At 39.1% G+C, this 19,093-nt stretch overlaps 1 protein-coding gene across 4 annotated transcripts in view; it reads right to left on the reverse strand.

Annotated features, from left to right (window-relative positions):
* FANCC (FA complementation group C) overlaps window positions 1-19,093 on the reverse strand; it is a 110,968-nt gene that overhangs the window by 50,290 nt on the left and 41,585 nt on the right. For all 4 annotated transcript variants that reach the window (XM_076362854.1, XM_076362852.1, XM_076362851.1 and 1 more), the window contains one exon: window positions 17,592-17,686. In XM_076362854.1, the coding sequence (XP_076218969.1) occupies window positions 17,592-17,686 (95 nt within the window). The remainder of the gene's footprint in view (window positions 1-17,591; window positions 17,687-19,093) is intronic.

Below are 19,093 nucleotides of genomic sequence, written 5' to 3' on the forward strand. Positions count from 1 at the left end.
AGCTCAGAGAAGATCATGTTTTATCATTCTTTTTACTTAGGCAAAATACTTAAAAATGTTACCCCCTATCATCTGGTTAGGATGATCAGCAGACAGGGATTACAAACAGCCTTGAACTCTCAAATGTTAAAATGTAAACTTCTCTTGACAGGAGAACAAAAAGGTAAAAACTGTTCACTGACTGCGAAATTGTCTCCCTGCCCAAAACTAGGTCACTATATCAGACAATCATCCAGACTAAAGAGGCAAAAAGTGAAACCAACTCCCTTGACAGATGTTAAAGGACTCACCATCACAGGAGAAAGGATATTAACAACTCAAGTGCAAGGTCCTGCACCTGGGTCGGGGCAATCCCCAGTATCAATACAGACTGGGGGATGAAGGGATAGAGAGCAGCCCTGCCAAGAAGGACTTGGGGGTACTGGTGGATGAAAAGCTGGACAGGAGCCAGCAATGTGCGCTCGCAGCCCAGAAGGCCAACCGTATGCTGGGCTGCATCAAAAGGAGCGTGGTCAGCAGGTCGAGGGAGGTGATTCTGCCCCTCTACTCTGCGCTGGTGAGACCCCACCTGGAGTACCGCATCCAGCTCTGGAGCCCTCAGCATAAGAAAGACACGGACCTGTTGGAGCGGGTCCAGACGAGAGCCATGAAAATGATCAGGGGGATGGAACACCTCTCCTATGAAGAAAGGCTGAGAGAGTTGGGGTTGTTCAGCCTGGAGAAGAGAAGGCTCCAGGGAGACCTTACTGCAGCCTATCAGTACTTAAAGGGGGCTTATAAGAAAGATGGGGACAAACTTTTTAGTGGGGCCGGTTGCAACAGGACAAGGGGGAATGGCTTTAAACTAAAAGGGGGTAGATTTAGGCTAGATATAAGGAAGAAATTTTTTACACTGAGGGTGGTGAAACACTGGAAGAGGTTGCCCAGAGAGGTGGTGGATGCCCCATCCCTGGAAACATTCAAGGTCAGGTTGGACGGGGCTCTGAGCAACCTGATCTAGTTGAAGATGTCCCTGCCCACGGCAGGGGGGTTGGACTAGATGACCTTTAGAGGTCCCTTCCAACCCAAACTATTCTATGATTCTATGATTCTATATTCCTGGATGCAGAAAAGCTTACTGAGTTGATTAGATATTGAGAAACCAATCGTACATTTGAAGGTTAAAGGACACCACTGTGAAGTCTTGTATAAGAAGTAAAGGCATTTGACTCAAACTTTCAGGTGAGTTTCTAGTCTGACAGTACAGAGTTAAGTCCTTCCTAGTGGGAAAGTAGTCATGAAAGAACTATGCTAATGGGACCAAGTCAAACCTGAGCTGCTGAGGCACTTTCACATAGCAAGTTGTCTTGACGGAGGAGAATAAACCTCCTGAGATACTCACTGATAGGAGGAAGACTTTCACAAAAACCACTGGTGCTAAGAAGAGCCAAATATCTGCTCATAGGCATGAGCTATTATGAAGCACTGGTACTTACAGCAAGAGGGAATTTGAGATCAGACTTTAAAATTGTCTATGTGACAGAAAAAACCTGCTCCATTACAAAATATATTAGTCAACCTCTTTCTTATTTATTGTAGCAGCCTGTAATGGCTACAAATTACCCCATTCATCAGATTGAATCAAATAATCTAGAGTCCCTGTGTGGACCTCTTACTTACCAACTAAACCAAGTAGAGAATGCTTGGACGGAGAACGTTCTCTGGGGTTTCACCTTTGAGGGATTTGGAAAGTGTCTGGAGAGCAGATAAAGCACTTCACTGTCACACACTTTCCACACCACAAGATGCTCCTTTCATCTACCAGAATACTTCCAGTTCCAGCAACCTTGTATTAGATCACGACATCCCTGCATCAGTTTATTCTTGATCTCTAATGAATGCACTCACCTTTGTATTTCAGACATTAAATCAACAAACTTTGCTTTGGCCATCTGGGATAAACACACTGTGACCCTTGGGCAGAAGAAATTCACACATAATAATCTGTCCCACTTCCTCACTAAAAGTCCTTTCTATCACCATCTGTAGAGCTGTTCTCACAGTGCACAGATTGTCCGGTTACCTCTCATATACAAGCGGCAACTGAAAGATACAGAAAAATTAGCTTGACTGCCTAAGCCTTCCTAGGACTTCTCATGCAAAGCTTTAGAAACTGTATTCCTAGGTCTTCTAATTCACATCTGCAGAAACCTCATATTGTATCACTCAAAAATAATTCAAGCCAAAAGTAAGACTGAAAAAAATCTCAATCAGAAAACAAAGCAAAAAAAAAAAAAATTAACTAGTGTGGCAAACCTCAAAAACAGCTTACTTATTTAGGGCTTACTAATATACTATAGAGAAGATTAATTCAAGAGCTATACATATACTGACTATGCTATAGCTATTAAAAATAAGTGAATAGGGAAAAAAACTTTATTAAATATAGTATCTTATAGGGAGGTTATCTCTGGGAAATAAAGCAATAATCAAAGTACTTTTATTTTTCTAAAAAGTAAGTAAATCTACGCCGACCCAGCTTTAGTGGATTCTCACTTGACTTGGCCTGCAATCACAAATTCTGAAATAAGCCTTAACAGATTTCTTTGTATCTTGTCATATTCATTTGAGACCAGTCTAAACATCTCTGTCAAAACTAAGAACTCTTAAATCTGTGAATAAGCTTTATTTTTCTCTTTTAATATATTTTTTCCAGCATCTTAAAGTAACCACCATGACAAGTCTTAAAGAGACCACCAGAGTACTGCAATACCCTCCCTTTGCCCTCTGAAACTGACAGCAATCATCAGAACTATGTTGTTGTGACCCTCTGAACTAGTATTCTTAAATTACATTCTTGTACTCTTAAATTACATTCCCTAATGCTACCTCTAACAATTATTACACATGGTACGTTTGAAATGAGACAAGTTTAATTACACAGGAACAGAAATACCATAAAAATAACTTTCAAGCTAGCTAGTATCCTGTCTCTGACAACAGTCAAATGCAGAAGCCTTAGGAAAACTTGTACAAACAGAGCAGGTGCCTAGCTGTATCTTCCTTATCCCTCCTTCCCGGGGTTTGGCTGCTGTGCTCAAGGCCAGCTGTCACACAGCGCTGTCTGAGCAATAGCTGTATGAAGCTGGCTTCACTTGGGAACTGCATTTAAGCACAGGCAAACAAGGCTATTGGTCCTTGCCTGAGCTACATTGCAGCCGTGCCTGTGGCTGGTCGCGCACCTCGCTGCTCTGTGGTGACTCCACGGCCGTGACTTCCCAGCTTGACCTTAGACCTGCCTCATCACTGTGAACCTGGTCTAGCGACCACTGGACTCGTGGCTGACCCTGGTGATTGTCACTGGACTTGCTCTGCTCTTCTTGTGCAACTGTGCCGTTTCTGCGTAAAGCCACAGCCACAGCCACAGGCACAGCCACTAGTCACCTGCGGATCCTGGCTCACCTTCCCCCGTGGAGCAGCCTACCCTTGGCGCTCCCTCACACCAAGTGTGTCAGTGTCCATTTATCTGCACTCAACTTCCTCTGTCATGTAATGGCCTCAATACTCAACCTCACAAGGTGCCACTAACAAGTCTCTTCCATTTGCCTGTGTCTTTAATGCTCTCAGGTCTTACACGAATTAAAATAGTTGACCTACACCTAAGTTTTGCCTCACTGAGGTTTTTCCAAATGCTTACTGGATTTTCCATTAAACAGCAATTCTGTCCAAGGTCTGAATTTACCTTTGCAAATGCTATATTTAGAGGAGAAAAGTGTTTGATTACTAAACTTATCCTCAGACCTTTTTCCTGAGTGGCTACAACTGGTTTATTATCATTTCAGCTGAAGCTCAACTTCCACCAAAAAACCCCCACAAATCTTTTACTGCATGAACTGAGGCCAGTGAAAGAGTAGGAGTTCTTAGTCTTGCTATTGTTAGGCCCATGATACAAACAGCAGCATTTTCCTATTTTAACTGACATGACTGCAGTGAAACCATCTCTGGTTTTTTGCAGTGATGGTCACAAGAAATGAGGATTTTTTTCTTAAATTAATCCCTTCTGTTTCTCAAACTCTTTTCCTGAACTGCACAGAATGCTTATTAAACAGTTTTGCACAATACACTCACAAGGATGGTTCAGGAAGCTTGATTAGGTACATAAACTGCATTCTGAAGATTTTTTATACAGTCCATCCACATATATGATACTCTTCCTCAGTGCAATCTGTCTTGCTATACACTTCTTCACAGGTATGTTACATCCATGCAAAGGCATTTTTGCTTGTTTCATTTAACTCAGAAGTTCTGCTTCTTTCAAAAATGGCTTCGAGCTTCTGACCATGTTCTTTTATTGTTGGGTTTGGGTATTATTATTATTTTCTTCCAGATTCACAGAACTTTTAGATTTTTAAAACCGTGTTGCTGCATTCTGGCGAGACAAACTGACTGCTGTACCCAACCCAAATGACAACCAAAGAAACAAAAGCAGTTTTCCCTATGGAGAGGGCTGAATTTGAAAACATTTGCTCTGTTTTCCTAAGAGCAACTATTAACCCTGATGTTACAGCAAGCTTAATATCTGGCACCAATCAGAGATGTCTCTCCTTGTGTGTCATTATCTGATATTCTCTTTTTAAATATTTAATCCAGTAATCTTTCAGTGGTTTTGGTTTGGGTTGCTTTTGTACATGGCCAACAAATGAACCACTCAGGTGTTCTTCAGAACAGCCAGCCTTCAGGAAAAAGTCACGGACTATTTAGGCCTCTACAGTTTTATTCTGCACTTTGAGTATTACTCTTCTGAACTGGAAGATTTTATTGGTTTTTTGGGTTTTTTGTCCACTGCCCCAGCTCCTGGCAAAAGTTATGAAGCTCCACCAAGTATTTTTAGATCTACATGCCCTTTCAGCTCATCTTTTTTTTTTTCCCCTGTCAGATTTGATTTGCTAACTGGCTCTGGCAAAATGAGCACTCCATCTCCTCACGCTTTAGCTTTGACTGACACAAGCTTTTTTGTTTGCTTTTGACAAAACTCTAATTGTCAAATTGCTGCTTAACAAATACAAGGCATCAGAAGTTAGTTCTACACCTGCTAACATGTCTCACCACTTGTTCCAAATCCTGATCACACTGTGATCTCTCACCTGGGAGTCAGCCCTTAAGTTTGTAAGACTGGGGTTTTTTCAGTCTTATTTACAAACTGTTTTACAGAATTTACTATTTTCACTTTCCTTATGCATTCTCTAAAACACCTCATTTTTAGGTTTCATTTTAGACAATACATGTGTGTATAGCTTTTGCATACATGTCTGAAATAACAATTCACCCAACTGCCACCGGTTGAATTAACTGAAAATTGTTTTAAAACACCAATTAATTTATCTCAAATAATTACAAAGAGGAAAGCTGCCTCTGACTTTTCTGGGTTTTTATACCATTGCCTTTGACAAAATGGCACATCTGAGTCTTTTGTATGTCCTTTCAGCTATATAGGGGCTGGGGTGTTGGTATTTAACCTGTTCTATCTACAGTCACAATAGGTTTTTTAATTTTTGCTACTATATGTAACTGAAAAACCACTCTAGAATAAAGTGCCCTTCAGATACCTGTTTCATTCTGCTCCTGAGATCTAGGCTAAGAGTGTGCATATGCACTGTGTATCAAGGGAATTATTGTGTATTAGAGGATGCAGTTAACGACCTGCTACACCACCTGGACATTCACAAGTCTACGGGGCCGGAGGGGATCCAGCCGAGGGTGCCGAGAGAGCTGGCGGAGGAGCTCGCCAAGCCACTCTCCAGCATTTATCAGCAGTCCTGGTTAACGGGGGAGGTCCCGGACGACTGGAGGCTTGCCAATGTGATGCCCATCTACAGGAAGGGCCGGAAGGAGGATCCGGGGAACTACAGGCCTGTCAGCCTGACCTCAGTGCCGGGGAAGATTATGGAGCAGATCATCTTGAGGGCGCTCACAAGGCATGTGTGGGACAACCAGGGGATCAGGCCCAGCCAGCACGGGTTCATGAGAGGCAGGTCCTGCTTGACCAACCTGATCTCCTTCTATGACCAGGTGACCCGCCTAGTGGACGAGGGAAAGGCTGTGGATATGGTCTACCTGGACTTCAGCAAGGCCTTTGACACCGTCTCCCACAGCATTCTCCTAGAGAAGCTGGCGGCTCACGGCTTAGACAGGTGGACTCTGCGCTGGGTCAAAAACTGGCTGAACGGCCGGGCCCAGAGAGTTGTGGTGAATGGAGTTACATCCAGTTGGCGGCTGGTCACAAGCGGTGTTCCCCAGGGCTCAGTTTTGGGGCCAGACTTGTTCAATATCTTTATCAATGATCTGGATGAGGGGATCGAGTGCACCCTCAGGAAGTTTGCAGATGACACCAAGTTGGGTGTGAGTGTTGATCTGCTCAAGGGTAGGAAGGCTCTGCAGAGGGACCTGGACAGGCTGGATCCATGGGCCGAGGACAACTGTATGAGGTTCAACAAGGCCAAGTGCCGGGTCCTGCACTTGGGCCACAACAACCCCATGCAGCGCTACAGGCTTGGGGAAGAGTGGCTGGAAAGCTGCCCAGAGGAAAAGGACCTGGGGGTGCTGGTTGACAGCCGGCTGAACATGAGCCGGCAGTGTGCCCAGGCGGCCAAGAAGGCCAATGGCATCCTGGCCTGTATCAGAAATAGTGTGGCCAGCAGGAGTAGGGAAGTGATCGTGCCCCTGTACTCGGCACTGGTGAGGCCGCACCTCAAATACTGTGTTCAGTTTTGGGCCCCTCACTACAAGAAGGACATTGAGGTGCTGGAGCATGTCCAGAGAAGGGCAACGAAGCTGGTGAAGGGTCTGGAGAACAAGTCTTATGAGAAGCAGCTGAGGGAACTGGAGTTGTTTAGCCTGGAGAAAAGGAGGCTGAGGGGAGACCTCATCGTGCTCTACAACTACCTGAAAGGAGGTTGTAGCGAGGTGGGTGTCAGTCTCTTTTCCCAAGTAACTAGCGATAGGACGAGAGGAAATGGCCTCAAGTTGCGGCAGGGGAGGTTTAGATTGGACGTGAGGAAAAATTTCTTTACTGAAAGAGTGGTTAAACATTGGAACAGGCTGCCCAGGGAAGTGGTTGAGTCCCCATCCCTGGAGGTATTTAAAAGATGTGTAGATGAGGCGCTTAGGGACATGGTTTAGTGGGCATGGTGGTGTTGGGTCGACGGTTGGACTCGATGATCTTAGAGGTCTTTTCCAACCTCAATGATTCTATGATTCTAAGGGAGGTGGACTAGGTGAGCAAAATACAATTTTATAGTCACTGCCATTATTACATATTTAAACTCCCTTGTACAACATGGTGTACTGAGAACTACCCAGAAGCTAGGTGGCACAAATGCTTCTGATCCTTTATTGCTTTAATAAACAAAGGGAAAACCATCAGTTTAACTGTTGTGACAATTACATTCACTCAGGTATGTTTGCTGTTCTTTAGTCACCTTCATTATTAAACAGGTAGATCAAGTCTAAAACAAAAAAACCCTGTATATTTAGCTTCACACATAAAAAATAAAACTATGGAAACAGAATTTTAAACATAGAATTGAGAAGCAGTATCTTTTATGTTTTCCCCTTATATCTGGGAAACATTTTTAAATCAGCTTTTCCTATTCAGAAAGCTAATATGCTTCCTCATTATTCCTTGACTCACAAGTCAAATTCAATATTCAGATTTCTTGGACACAACTTTGATGGCTTGTCAACTTACAAATGCTTTCAAAATCTGCATTTCCCATCCTGTCCACAGGATATGAGCCTATGTGGGATTTTAAAACTGGATTAAAATTTTCATGAATAAGAACATTAATAATTGTGTTGCATAACAATAAAATTTCTAAAATTACATTAAGTTCCAAGTGCTTCAATGCTCTGACCAATAATGAATTATAAGAATAATCTAAAAATCTCCAAACATAAACAAAACAATATCAGAAAAGGCATCACTAGCCTGTAATTATCCAGAACCTCTTGCATGTTCACAAAAGCCTCCAGAACCTTTAGCAGCAGAATATTTGGTAGACTACTTTTGTTTGTTTCCATTTTTATGAGGCATATTTATTTAATAATTGCTCTTAGTTTTAACTAAGAATGGAAAACTTTTGTAACATAAAACAGCTTAAGTGAAAGCATAATGCACAACAGCTAATTCCCAGTTTTTATTTCTCGTTACTAACTCCAGTGAATGGCCTGTTCATGCTTACTGTAACAGCATTATTTTATACCCATTAATTTGGTTGTAGCAGCCAAGTTCAACTTGGTCCTTAGAGGAAGCACTCATCTTTATTTGTCATCCTCGTGACAAATTTGACAAATAAAAGGCAAACTACCACATAATACTGCCTTTCTAACAAGACACATCCAGATGGAACCAGGGAAAGGCTGCAACGTTATTACCATTAGTTTAATCCCTAACAACATCAAAATTACCCTACTCCTTAAAAACGGTGTGTGAGAGTGCATGTTTCTGTGTGTATACACGTTTGTGCGATGTGCATACTGGCAATCACTTCATGCAGAGAGTGCCATCTACTGGTATTTAGTGGTATAAGTTTTCGCAGCTTACTACGCTTGCTAGAGTTGCTGTTCTAATCCAGTGCAAAAGGCTTACTCTTACCAAGGTACCAGAAACGAAAGAATGGCTTCTTTGTTGTACCCGACATTGTGGGGAGAGTCTCATGCCTATAGCAAATAAACTTTTGAAACGAGCAGCAGTGAAAAAGGTGACAGAATAAATTAAAACATGGGAGCAGCAAACCAAGTAATACAGTGACAGTCATACTAAAAACATTCCGGAATAGATAGATTACTTGTTCTTAAAAATAGAGTGCATGACTGCATAAATGGGTCACCATGAAGCTGCATAATAAGGTTTGCCTAGGGAAAAACAGAGGAAGGGAAATAGAAAAAACCTGCACTGTTCAGAATACTATTTGTAACTTTACAACAGTGAGGAAGGAGGCGGCTGGAGGAAAGGAATAGTGTTTCTTTTAAATTCTTTTTTCTAAATCTACTTGCATGATGAGTCTTTCATTGTAAACACTTCAGAACCAAGAATGTTTTCTAAACTGTTTGTGTACAGTGTTTAATACAACAGATCCTCAGATACAAAGCCCCTAAGTATTAAAAAAAAAAAAATGAAGAATGTAATTTTCATAACAAGAACTGAAAACACAGGCAGAATTCTTCCACATCTCTGGAATAATTACAGGAAAGAAAAGACAAAAATCAGTTCAACTGCATGCGCTGTGCATACAGGAAAGAAGATCATGAAATTAATTTTCCTATTAGCAAGTCTCCTGAATTGTTGCCAAAAATTTCAGGAATCTTAATACAGAACTCTCACTAGTGCAAGCATCATTGGATAGCTAAGACTCAAAATAATGCCATGCTGGGCAGCAGTGAAGCTGGCTTCTAATCTAGAGACTACTATTAAAAGAAAATGTTCATCTTCCCGTAGAATATGTATTAGAATGCTGTGAAATGGAAAGCTGTGTACATATTAATAGAAAACAAACATATCTGTACCTGTATGTAATATGAAGAATGCCATCTACTGTTTGTCCTGGTTTCGGCAGGGATAGAGTTAATTTCCTTCCTAGTAGCTGGTACAGTGCTGTGTTTTGGATTTAGGATGAGAATAATGTTGATGATAACACACCGATGTTTTAGTTGTTGCTAGGTAATGCTTACACTAGTCAAGGACTTTTCAGCTTCCCATGCTCTACCGACTGAGAAGGCTGGAGATGCACCAGAAGCTGGGAGGGGGCACAGCCAAACTGGCCAAAGGGACATTCCATACCATGTGATGTCATGCTCAGTACATAAACTGGGGAAAGCTGGCCGGGGGGGCCGCTGCTGGGGGACTGGCTGGGCATCGGTCGGCGGGTGGTGAGCAATTGCACTATGCATCACTTGTTTTGTATATTATTATTATTATTGTTGTTGTTGTTGTTATTATTATTACATTATTATTATTATTATTGCTATTATTATTTTATTTCAACTATTAAACTGTTTTTATCTCAACCCACGAGTTTTTCTCACTTTTACTCTTCCAATTCTCTCCCCCATCCCACCGAGGGGGGTGGGTGGGGAGGAGTCAGCGAGCGGCTGTGTGGTACTCAGTTGCCGACTGAGGTTAAACCACAACACTGCTATGTAAGAATATACACCACTGTTCCTAAGTCAGTAAATAGCTATCATAATAAGCAACAAAGTTGTCATTACTGTGTACTGCGAACAACGGTGTCCAGTTCCAAACTCTTCCTCTTCCATATATCCTGCAAAATAAGCTTCTTCCCATAAAACAGGCACAGTAAGAAAATATAATTTTCTTATTCTAAGATCTTAAGACCTTACTGCAGCCTTTCAATACTTAAAGAGGGTTTATAGGAAAGATGGGGACAAATTTTTTAGTGGGGCCTGTTGTGACAGGACAAGGGGCAATGGTTTTAAACTAAAAGAGGGTAGATTTAGACTGGACATAAGGAAGAAATTTTTTGTGATCAGGGTGGTGAAGCACTAGAACAGGTTGCCCAGAGAGGCTGTAGATGCCCCATCTCTGGAAACATTCAAGGTCAGGTTGGACGGGGCTCTGAGCAACCTGATCTAGTTGAAGATGTCTCTTGCTCATTGCAGGGGGGTTGGACTAGATGATCTTTGGAGGTCCCTTCCAACCCAAACTATTCTATGGTTCTATAATGAGAATTATAGAGTCTACCTCCCTTTTTCATCTTCCATTTCACATAAAAGCTATTTTAGATACTTTATAAAGATAAGATGAGAATCCCTGTATTTCTCAAACATAATCTTGTCCCTCTCAGTTCCTTCATGATTTACTGTGATGCCTTACTATCCTCATCATGACAGAAATATTGAAAATGCTTTGGTAACTCATTCCAAATAGAAGCCAAAATACATGAAAACACACACAAACACATACGTTTCACACTCCCCGACCTTTTCTTAACATGACTCCTCTCCATTTTTTTCCTCAGCTATTCTCCACAACTTTCCTGTAGTTCCATCAATGTCTACTTTCTAACTTCTTTCTTGTAATAATTCTACTTCAATTTGTATAAGACTTCCTCAGAAGTAACTAAATAATTTTGCAAAGTCCCAGTAAATCAATGAGCAATTCTTCCCTGACAGACAAAACAGTAAGTCCACTTAAATTCTAGAAGTTTAAGAAATTGCATTTTAAGAAATTTAGCATTTTGCTGAACTCCTTTTTTTATATCAGCATTGTTTTTCTTCTATTCCTGAATATTGTTGCCGAACCAAAATATATGTCAATGAATTAAACTATTAAGAATGACAAATATGGTTAACACCTGATCAGACAGCTGGATGATCCAAGATACGAGCGAAGAAGCACTTGACATCTAAAGAGGAAAGGGAAACAACACACAAGTGCAAGTTTATAGTGAGAGGTAACTAAGGATTTCAGTGCAGGTGCATCTGTCCCAAGAAGTAAATCACAAACGTTTCCATTTTTAACCATCACTGAGAGACCATCCTTTCAATGTTAATTCATCACAGTCTTAGATATATTGCTACATAGAAAGCAAAGGTCTTAAAAACCCATTTTGCCGAAAATTCTGGCACAGATTCAGAAGTAGGGGTGAAAGGTCAGTGCTTCATTAACTGAACCAACTCAATTAAAATTGTAGTTTAATTAAAAAGTCAAGATGATCATAAAAAACCAGGTCATCTGGAGAACATCACTAAAAATCTCAAACATCCTGTGCTTAATTGGCAATAAATTTCTTGATCTGGCCTATTTGAGAAGTAGCAATCCACTGCAAAACATTTTAATACAATTTAATACAACAGACAGAATTCCATCAAATTTAGTCTACACAAAGACAACTTCAAGGTACATCAAAAGGTTGGCATGTGGAGGACAGGTATATGCCTTCCATTCTTTTGGAAAACAAGACTTCCATTCAGGTGCTTTAATGTGTCCTCCACAGGAGGCAAGTGTAACAACACTAAAGGGAAAGATCCCACACAGAAGGCCCTGACATTATGTTTTCAGATTTATAACTCAAATTTAAAAAAAACAAACCCAAAACAAAACAACAAAAAACCACCACAAAACCCTTTTTACCAGAAACATTCAAGCATTGCTATACAAACAGGGGTTCTACTAAACACGTACCATATTAAACTAATGGTTTTCAAACATATTTCCATGTTTTCTATTCAAAAAATAACAAGATGACATTGAAGTTCTGGTATACCTCCTATTTCCCTAAAAAGCAGAGAAACTCCAGCAAGCAAATGTTGCAGTTTTACTGCAAACACTAAATTTGGCAAAATGAAAATCCTTTACCTGAAAAGACCGCGTTTGCATTCTTAAAGAGTTACTCTCAAGTGGTGAACTTTGTTCACTGAGTGCTGACAGTGTTCAAAGGAAATAATAATACGGTCTCTGCTTTCCATTGCATACATTTGGAAATAGTGGTGTCCACCACCTTTCCACCAACATTGCTTAGCTCTGCAGAAAACTGATGTTAAAGAGGGGGAGGCAAGGACTGCAGACCATAATTAGAAACCTTGATCTTACAGCAGAAATATCTCAGCAACATTCACAAATGATTAATAGATAAGTCAGAGCTTTAGGGCCTTCCCCCCTCCCCCCCCCCCCCCAGTTTTAGTATTTTCATAGGAACATTATTTTTACACGGTTCTGTTGAGGAACTAGAAACTCACTGACACAATAAAATCAAAACTTCCTGAATCAAAATTTTTACATCGGTTTGACATCGTACCATCCTCAGTTCAAGAATTACCCAGAATAACACTGGTAAGAGAAAACACGTATGAAATCTTATGAAAGATAAAACACAGAAGTTTCATTAGGTATTTTTGAAAATATAACAGAAAGTTTTATAATTCCAGTGCCATTAAAAATAACTCTTACAAAGAACAACTATTACTTTTGCGGCCATTAATATAATGTGGCCTTGCATAGGATACAGATACCCAAAAGAACTACACATTTCCAGAAAGGAAAATATGGCCAAGCCCAAAAACCACCTCTAAAAACACATGCCACAGGCCTTCCACCCCTTTGTTTAAGCTATTATGTATACACCGTCTTGTTGCTTTGTATTCCTTTGAGGGAAAGTAAAGCATTGAGAAAATGTATATTATATTAAAAAAAAAAGAATTAAAAAATTAAAAAGAGGTATATAAACTTTTCCTGTTTTACCCAATTTGAAAAGGGATGGGCTGTAACACTCTCGCAAGTATGTATGGCCTTCCAAAACAATACAACAAAAGCAGTATTTGAAACAAATTCCAAAGCCATAAAAAATTCATAAACACAGTTTATAAACTGAGAGCAGAGGAGGAGGTGTGACCAAATTAATAAAATGGAAATCTACTTCAGAAAAGCTCTCTAGTTGCTGCAATGTGTTTGCAAGAGTAACATGCAGTGAAAGGAAGCTGTTCTAGCCCCACCAGACAGAAGCCCATGTTAGAACCACACGTACTGCGCAGCTCCAAAACTCTCTGCTCAGAGAAGGCCAGCTGGAGAAACTAAATCACTTTCTTAGAGACTGGTTTCACCATGTCATGATTGATTCATCAGTGAGAAATCTGTGGCAGCATGTAACCTGGCTTCCTAGACTGTGTCCGGCTATGGAACCTAGATTCCAGCACTAAAATTCAGAATCATTTAAAAAAAAAAAAAAAAAAAAAAAGCAATTCTACCCTTTTAAACAGCATCTGTTCCTAAAAACACTGCCGTCTACGTTGCATGTTTTAATTAAATTCCAAGTAATTTCTTTGTACTTTTTAATTCTTTCAGAGACTTACAGACATGCGCGATCGTGGTTTCTGAAACGTACTAATAATGCGGTTCAAATGGGTAGCTACCCTTCTTGTCATTAAAAACAACACAGCTTTTCTATGACAATGACAGGAAAGTTAAAATGTAAGCAAGCACCAAATACATTTTTTGCTACTTTGAAAATGCAATTTAGTAGCTGAAAACAAAAGACTTGAGATCAGCCTTCCTATCAATGACCTTAGTCAAAAACGCATTGAAAGGCCACAAAGTACTGTTTAGGAACTCGCGCTTGCCATGACAAAAAGCAAGGTGTAATTTAAAGTCAATGTACATAGCTATAAAAACAAAGGAAAGAAGAATATTCACCGCTAACTTGACTGAATAATATCATTTTCCAATCAGATGTAACTTTGCATCTTGGGAGGAAACTTTTCATGTAAGCCACATTTAAAACCCATAAAACTAGGAAGCAATCTTAAAAAGTTTTTTTTTGTTGTTGTTGTTAAAATTAAACAGTTAATAGTACGAAGATAAAGTTGTCTATCTCCATTACACACTCCTCCTCATTTTTTTGGTTGTTTGGGTGGGTTTTTTTGGTTGGTTGGTTGCTTGCTTGGGTTTGCTTTTTTACATTTTCTCTATCATCAACTAAATGTACACCCAAAGATCCCAATTTATTTGATGCATGCTGGCTTACACAGTGAACTACTTTAGGTTTTTAAAAACTGAGTAATCCTCCTCAGTGTATGCTGAAGTATTAAGATGAGGAGGTAAAATTAACTATCAGCTGCAGGGCCAAAGGACAAGGCTACTGTGAAGGTCACTTCCGCAGAAGCTGAACAGCAGTTCCTATATGTTCCTTGTTTTCCATGGCTCCTGTGTCAGTGTGTATGGACCCGACAGAGCCCCATTCTGTGTGGCCATGGATGGCTTTCCATCCGTACCCTCTAGGGAGAGCTTAAATACCTTAGATAATCTACCATTTCATTCCAAGTACAGGCAAGTTTTCCATAATACTAAAAACCTTTCAAGTAGCATTCAAATTTCAGAGCTTTATTCAGAATTAATTTCTGGATTTCAATTCCCTTTACATCATGTAGCCACAAAACCACCTTTCTCCCCACCCCCAAGAATTTGTTTCAACTATGTATTTTAGACCTCTGGCCATTTTTTTCCATAGCTTATGACAGTGTATTTGGCATCTTCTCCAGCAGAGAGTGAATATCCCTGCCATAAAGAGCTCCCGCCATATTACAAACAAGGCTGAGGTCAGATCAAACCACTGTAGAGGCTGGTCATCCAGTCAATATGAAAATAGCCGATGCAAACCTCAAATTATGGCTCTCATAGCAAATGTGTCTTGATCCCTTCCTGTGACAATCTTTTGAGACACATATAAAATGGAAAAAAAAACAGTTCAGGAGGAAACAATGTTAAGTATGCACTACGAGGGTCAACAGACTTACTGTATGTTTATTTTCTTTTAAATATAAATCATTATCACACATGGCAAAAGGAACCCTTCAAGAGTAGCAAAATATTTAACTTAGGTTATTCTGTACAAACAAGCATGATAGTCCTCATTACATCGCAATTGCTGGTGACTAGAATTACAATGCTGATTAGGAAAAGGAGATAAAACCACTTTCTTCAAACAGCTTTGTGATGATGCACACTGGACAGTAAGAAATTGAGAAGAAATTCTAACGGCTATAGAAAACAATTTAACAATACCCTTTCTTTTAATCTCAACTTTTGTATTCTTATGCTGTCCATTTTACAACCTCCCTTACCCTATCCTTTTGGGTTTTTTTTTAATTAGAAGTATTGCAAGAGCTAGTTCTTTCCCTCCAATCAAAATATGAACGTATTACATTTCAGATCATATTATGCTACACCCACTTTAGGCAACTAGGGAAATGCTGAATGATACAAATAGGTAGTAAGACATGTTTGTGCTTTGAACTCCTCCATGCCCTCTTCCTTATCACTTTTAGGTTAACTCTTGACCCGTCAAGTCACAATGACTGTTAAGGTTGATTCAAACACACAGTGGGTGAATAATTCCTGCAGACTACAGTGAGGCTTGCATAAAATGCTTACATGTTAGTCCCAATCTAAGACAGCTTCAGGTGGCAGTGCTGCCAAAAGCAGCAGTCCCACCTTCATCCAACCCCAACTGTTTGTTCTTGTTTACTTGATATTTTTTCTTATATCAGCAACACCATCAGTTCAGTTACATCAATCAGATAAGGCAACTAATCTAGATTAAAACAACTGGTTTTTTCCCCTCACAGAAAGAAAAGCTATCTGTAGAAGATTGTCTGGGTACAACTCTCCCTCACCACTTAACACCATTAATGCACATGCTGCTGCTAATAACACATAAAATGACAAATTTTGCTCTGTTTGATAACTAAGTGCATGCTGTTGTGCATCTCCTGCATCATTATGAAGAATATATCCAACCAGCAAGAAAAGGCAGAATTTTTTTTTTTTTGCATCACTTTACTTTGGTATTCAAGCATTGCCACGCTGTGAATTCCAAGTATACTAACCTCAGGAAAAGCCTCTTGAAAAAGGTTAAAGACAGGAAGAAAATAAGGGTGATTTTAGTTAGTATTATGTTGTTGAGAATTTCATGGCGTGTGGTACAACCCACCAAATAGATATATACCGGCACCCAAGGGCATCTGAAAGTTTGTGAGAACTTACTGCTGAGAATTACTGCACCTAAATCAACAATACTACACAGTTAATTACAGTTATTTACCAACATAAACATCTGCAGTATCATTACCTATTTTATAATAATTTGTACATCCTAGAATTACATGCATACCTAGATAAACTGACATCTACAAAGTCAACTAGTAAGTAAGAAATTAACTACTTAGAGAAGCCTAGAAGTACCTTCAGCTTTAGCAGACATGAACATAAATAATGATGAGGCTGCTACATTCTCACTAGTTGTGAGGACTATAAGATATTAAAAAAATACTTTAACAATTCCATTAATATTTTTAACCATATTTTGATATGGACCCACGGAGAATGCAAGGATGTAAAATCAACAACACTGCACCCTCAAATTGCTATTCAGCAATGTAAAGCATTAAGCATCAATGTGCTGCAAGTTATTTACATGCTGATGTGCTTTGCTAGTTCAGTGTGGAAATATATAAAATATGAACAGATGTGCCATGCAAAACCCTAAATTTGGGATTAAAGTTAAGGATTCATTATTCCTTAAGTCACTAAATATAAATCCACACACAAGCACTACCCCTCCCCTCTCTGACTGCCTTTGAAGAAAGTTTGGATACAATTAAACTCTTCATAGGCAGGAGATTAAAGAAAAGCAAAAAAGAATAAAATTAAAGAGCAAATATAAGCTGTTTTCAAAACAAACTATGGCATTTCTCCAGGTTATTTATTTTATCCTAATTGAAAGGTTCTTTTTTTTTTTTTAATAATGCTTCCCTTCCGATTTGTGGTCGTTGCTCACTATTCAGTTACTAGACTTGGTGAATCTACTAGGTTAAAAGCCATCAAAACTACCCACTTTAAAATGCCACATCTTTTTAATATTTAAAATGACAGACTAGCACTGATTGTGTTATAATTAGAGTGATATATACTTCAACACAATATGTATGCAAGTTGTGTTTGGAGCAGTTTCTTAAATGACAGTGTCTCTACGCTATAGATGTGGCACCTTTAAATAATCAATTTAATTCAAAGCAGTCCTGGGAAGGATTCATTCACTTACCCGTATCCAGCTGTTGGCCTTCAATTCCACAGGGTTCTGTGGTTCACTGCTGTATAGACAACATAAGCACCACATCAGAGTCTTCTGGCTTTCATCTGCAGGAAAAAAAGCAAGTAAGGATACATTTAGAGAAAAAAAAAGAAAAATCAAAACACAGACAGAATTACACACAACAATCCCTACCCATCCACAAAACTAAAGCCCTAAATATCTGTCTCAACTCATAATGCTTCTATTCTACCAGATTCACGCCACACATTTAATGTTATTCGTATGTAGTTCTTGTGTAATCATTTCTTTCAATAGCAATGCAAAAGGTATCAGAGTTCAAAATCTATACAATATTTAAATGGTCTTAAGAAACTTGCATGACCTAGTGATTCTTTAACATAAATAATACTTGAAGCTATCATCAAGGAACTTTCAATTCAGTATCTAAATAATATCATTAATAATAAACAATAATCAATAGTAAAATCGTTACTACATTATGTCCAAAGCTTGTACAAGTAAAGAACGCCCACTTCTGAAAAAGTTAAGTTCATGAAGTATGAAATAATTCATAACAAGAATGTAAACCATCGAGTTTTCTGTTAGAATATATTGAGATTCTCCATGTTTCAGGAAAATGACATTTCTGCAGACAGCAGAATAGCTAAATGCTGATGGAAAAAAATCCTATTGTGATTTTCTGTTCAGGATCAGATCAGGTTTTACTTAATTCTAACCCACTGTTGGAAATGAGTTGCCTTCTCTAAAAACCTACTATACTGAGCACTACTGTCACTGCTCAGATGCACAGATATTATTATAGAGGAGCTGATTATTTGGAGTAAGCAGTTGAAGAGCCATTTAACTAATTTTCAATAGGCTTTTTTTTTTTTTTTAATGTTCTTTGGCAGATACCAAGAGCCTCTACACTGAATTTCATCCCAGAATAAAACTGCATGATTGTAATAAAAATTATGAAAACTGGATGCAGTATTGTAGCTCTGATATAATATTCACTTAGTAAGCAATATTATTCTTGTTAAAAATAATACAAACAAGTAATACCACATGACTTTTAGAAATTGTATTAGGAGACAATTTGATTATCAAGCTCAACAAGCGATTTCTTTTGTTTTCTGTGTATTTGTTATCCAGGATGTAATAAACAGTATTATTTAAAAGTGCTTTGTTGGCAAAGCCTGAAGAAAAAATAAAAGCTCCATTAAGTAATGCCTGTATTTTCACCAGGTGATCAGAGAAGTTAGTATTGATTTAAACCAGTATTCCTCAATAAATGTCCAACACGCCTGTAGGCCATTACTGGCCTCCCACTGACTAACATCTCTGCACAGAAATGGTTTCTCAAACACACACATTTAACTGACTACAGTTTGGGGTATTCTGCCATTGTGTGTTTGGGGATTTTTTTTTTTTAATATGGATTTTTACAAGGCTAATGATTTCCTAGGTTGTTTAAGATTGGAGTTAAAGGAGACATCTTGCATACTGCT

The sequence above is a fragment of the Aptenodytes patagonicus genome, chromosome Z, assembly GCF_965638725.1.
Source record: "Aptenodytes patagonicus chromosome Z, bAptPat1.pri.cur, whole genome shotgun sequence".
In the NCBI taxonomy this organism is placed as follows: Eukaryota; Metazoa; Chordata; class Aves; order Sphenisciformes; family Spheniscidae; genus Aptenodytes; species Aptenodytes patagonicus.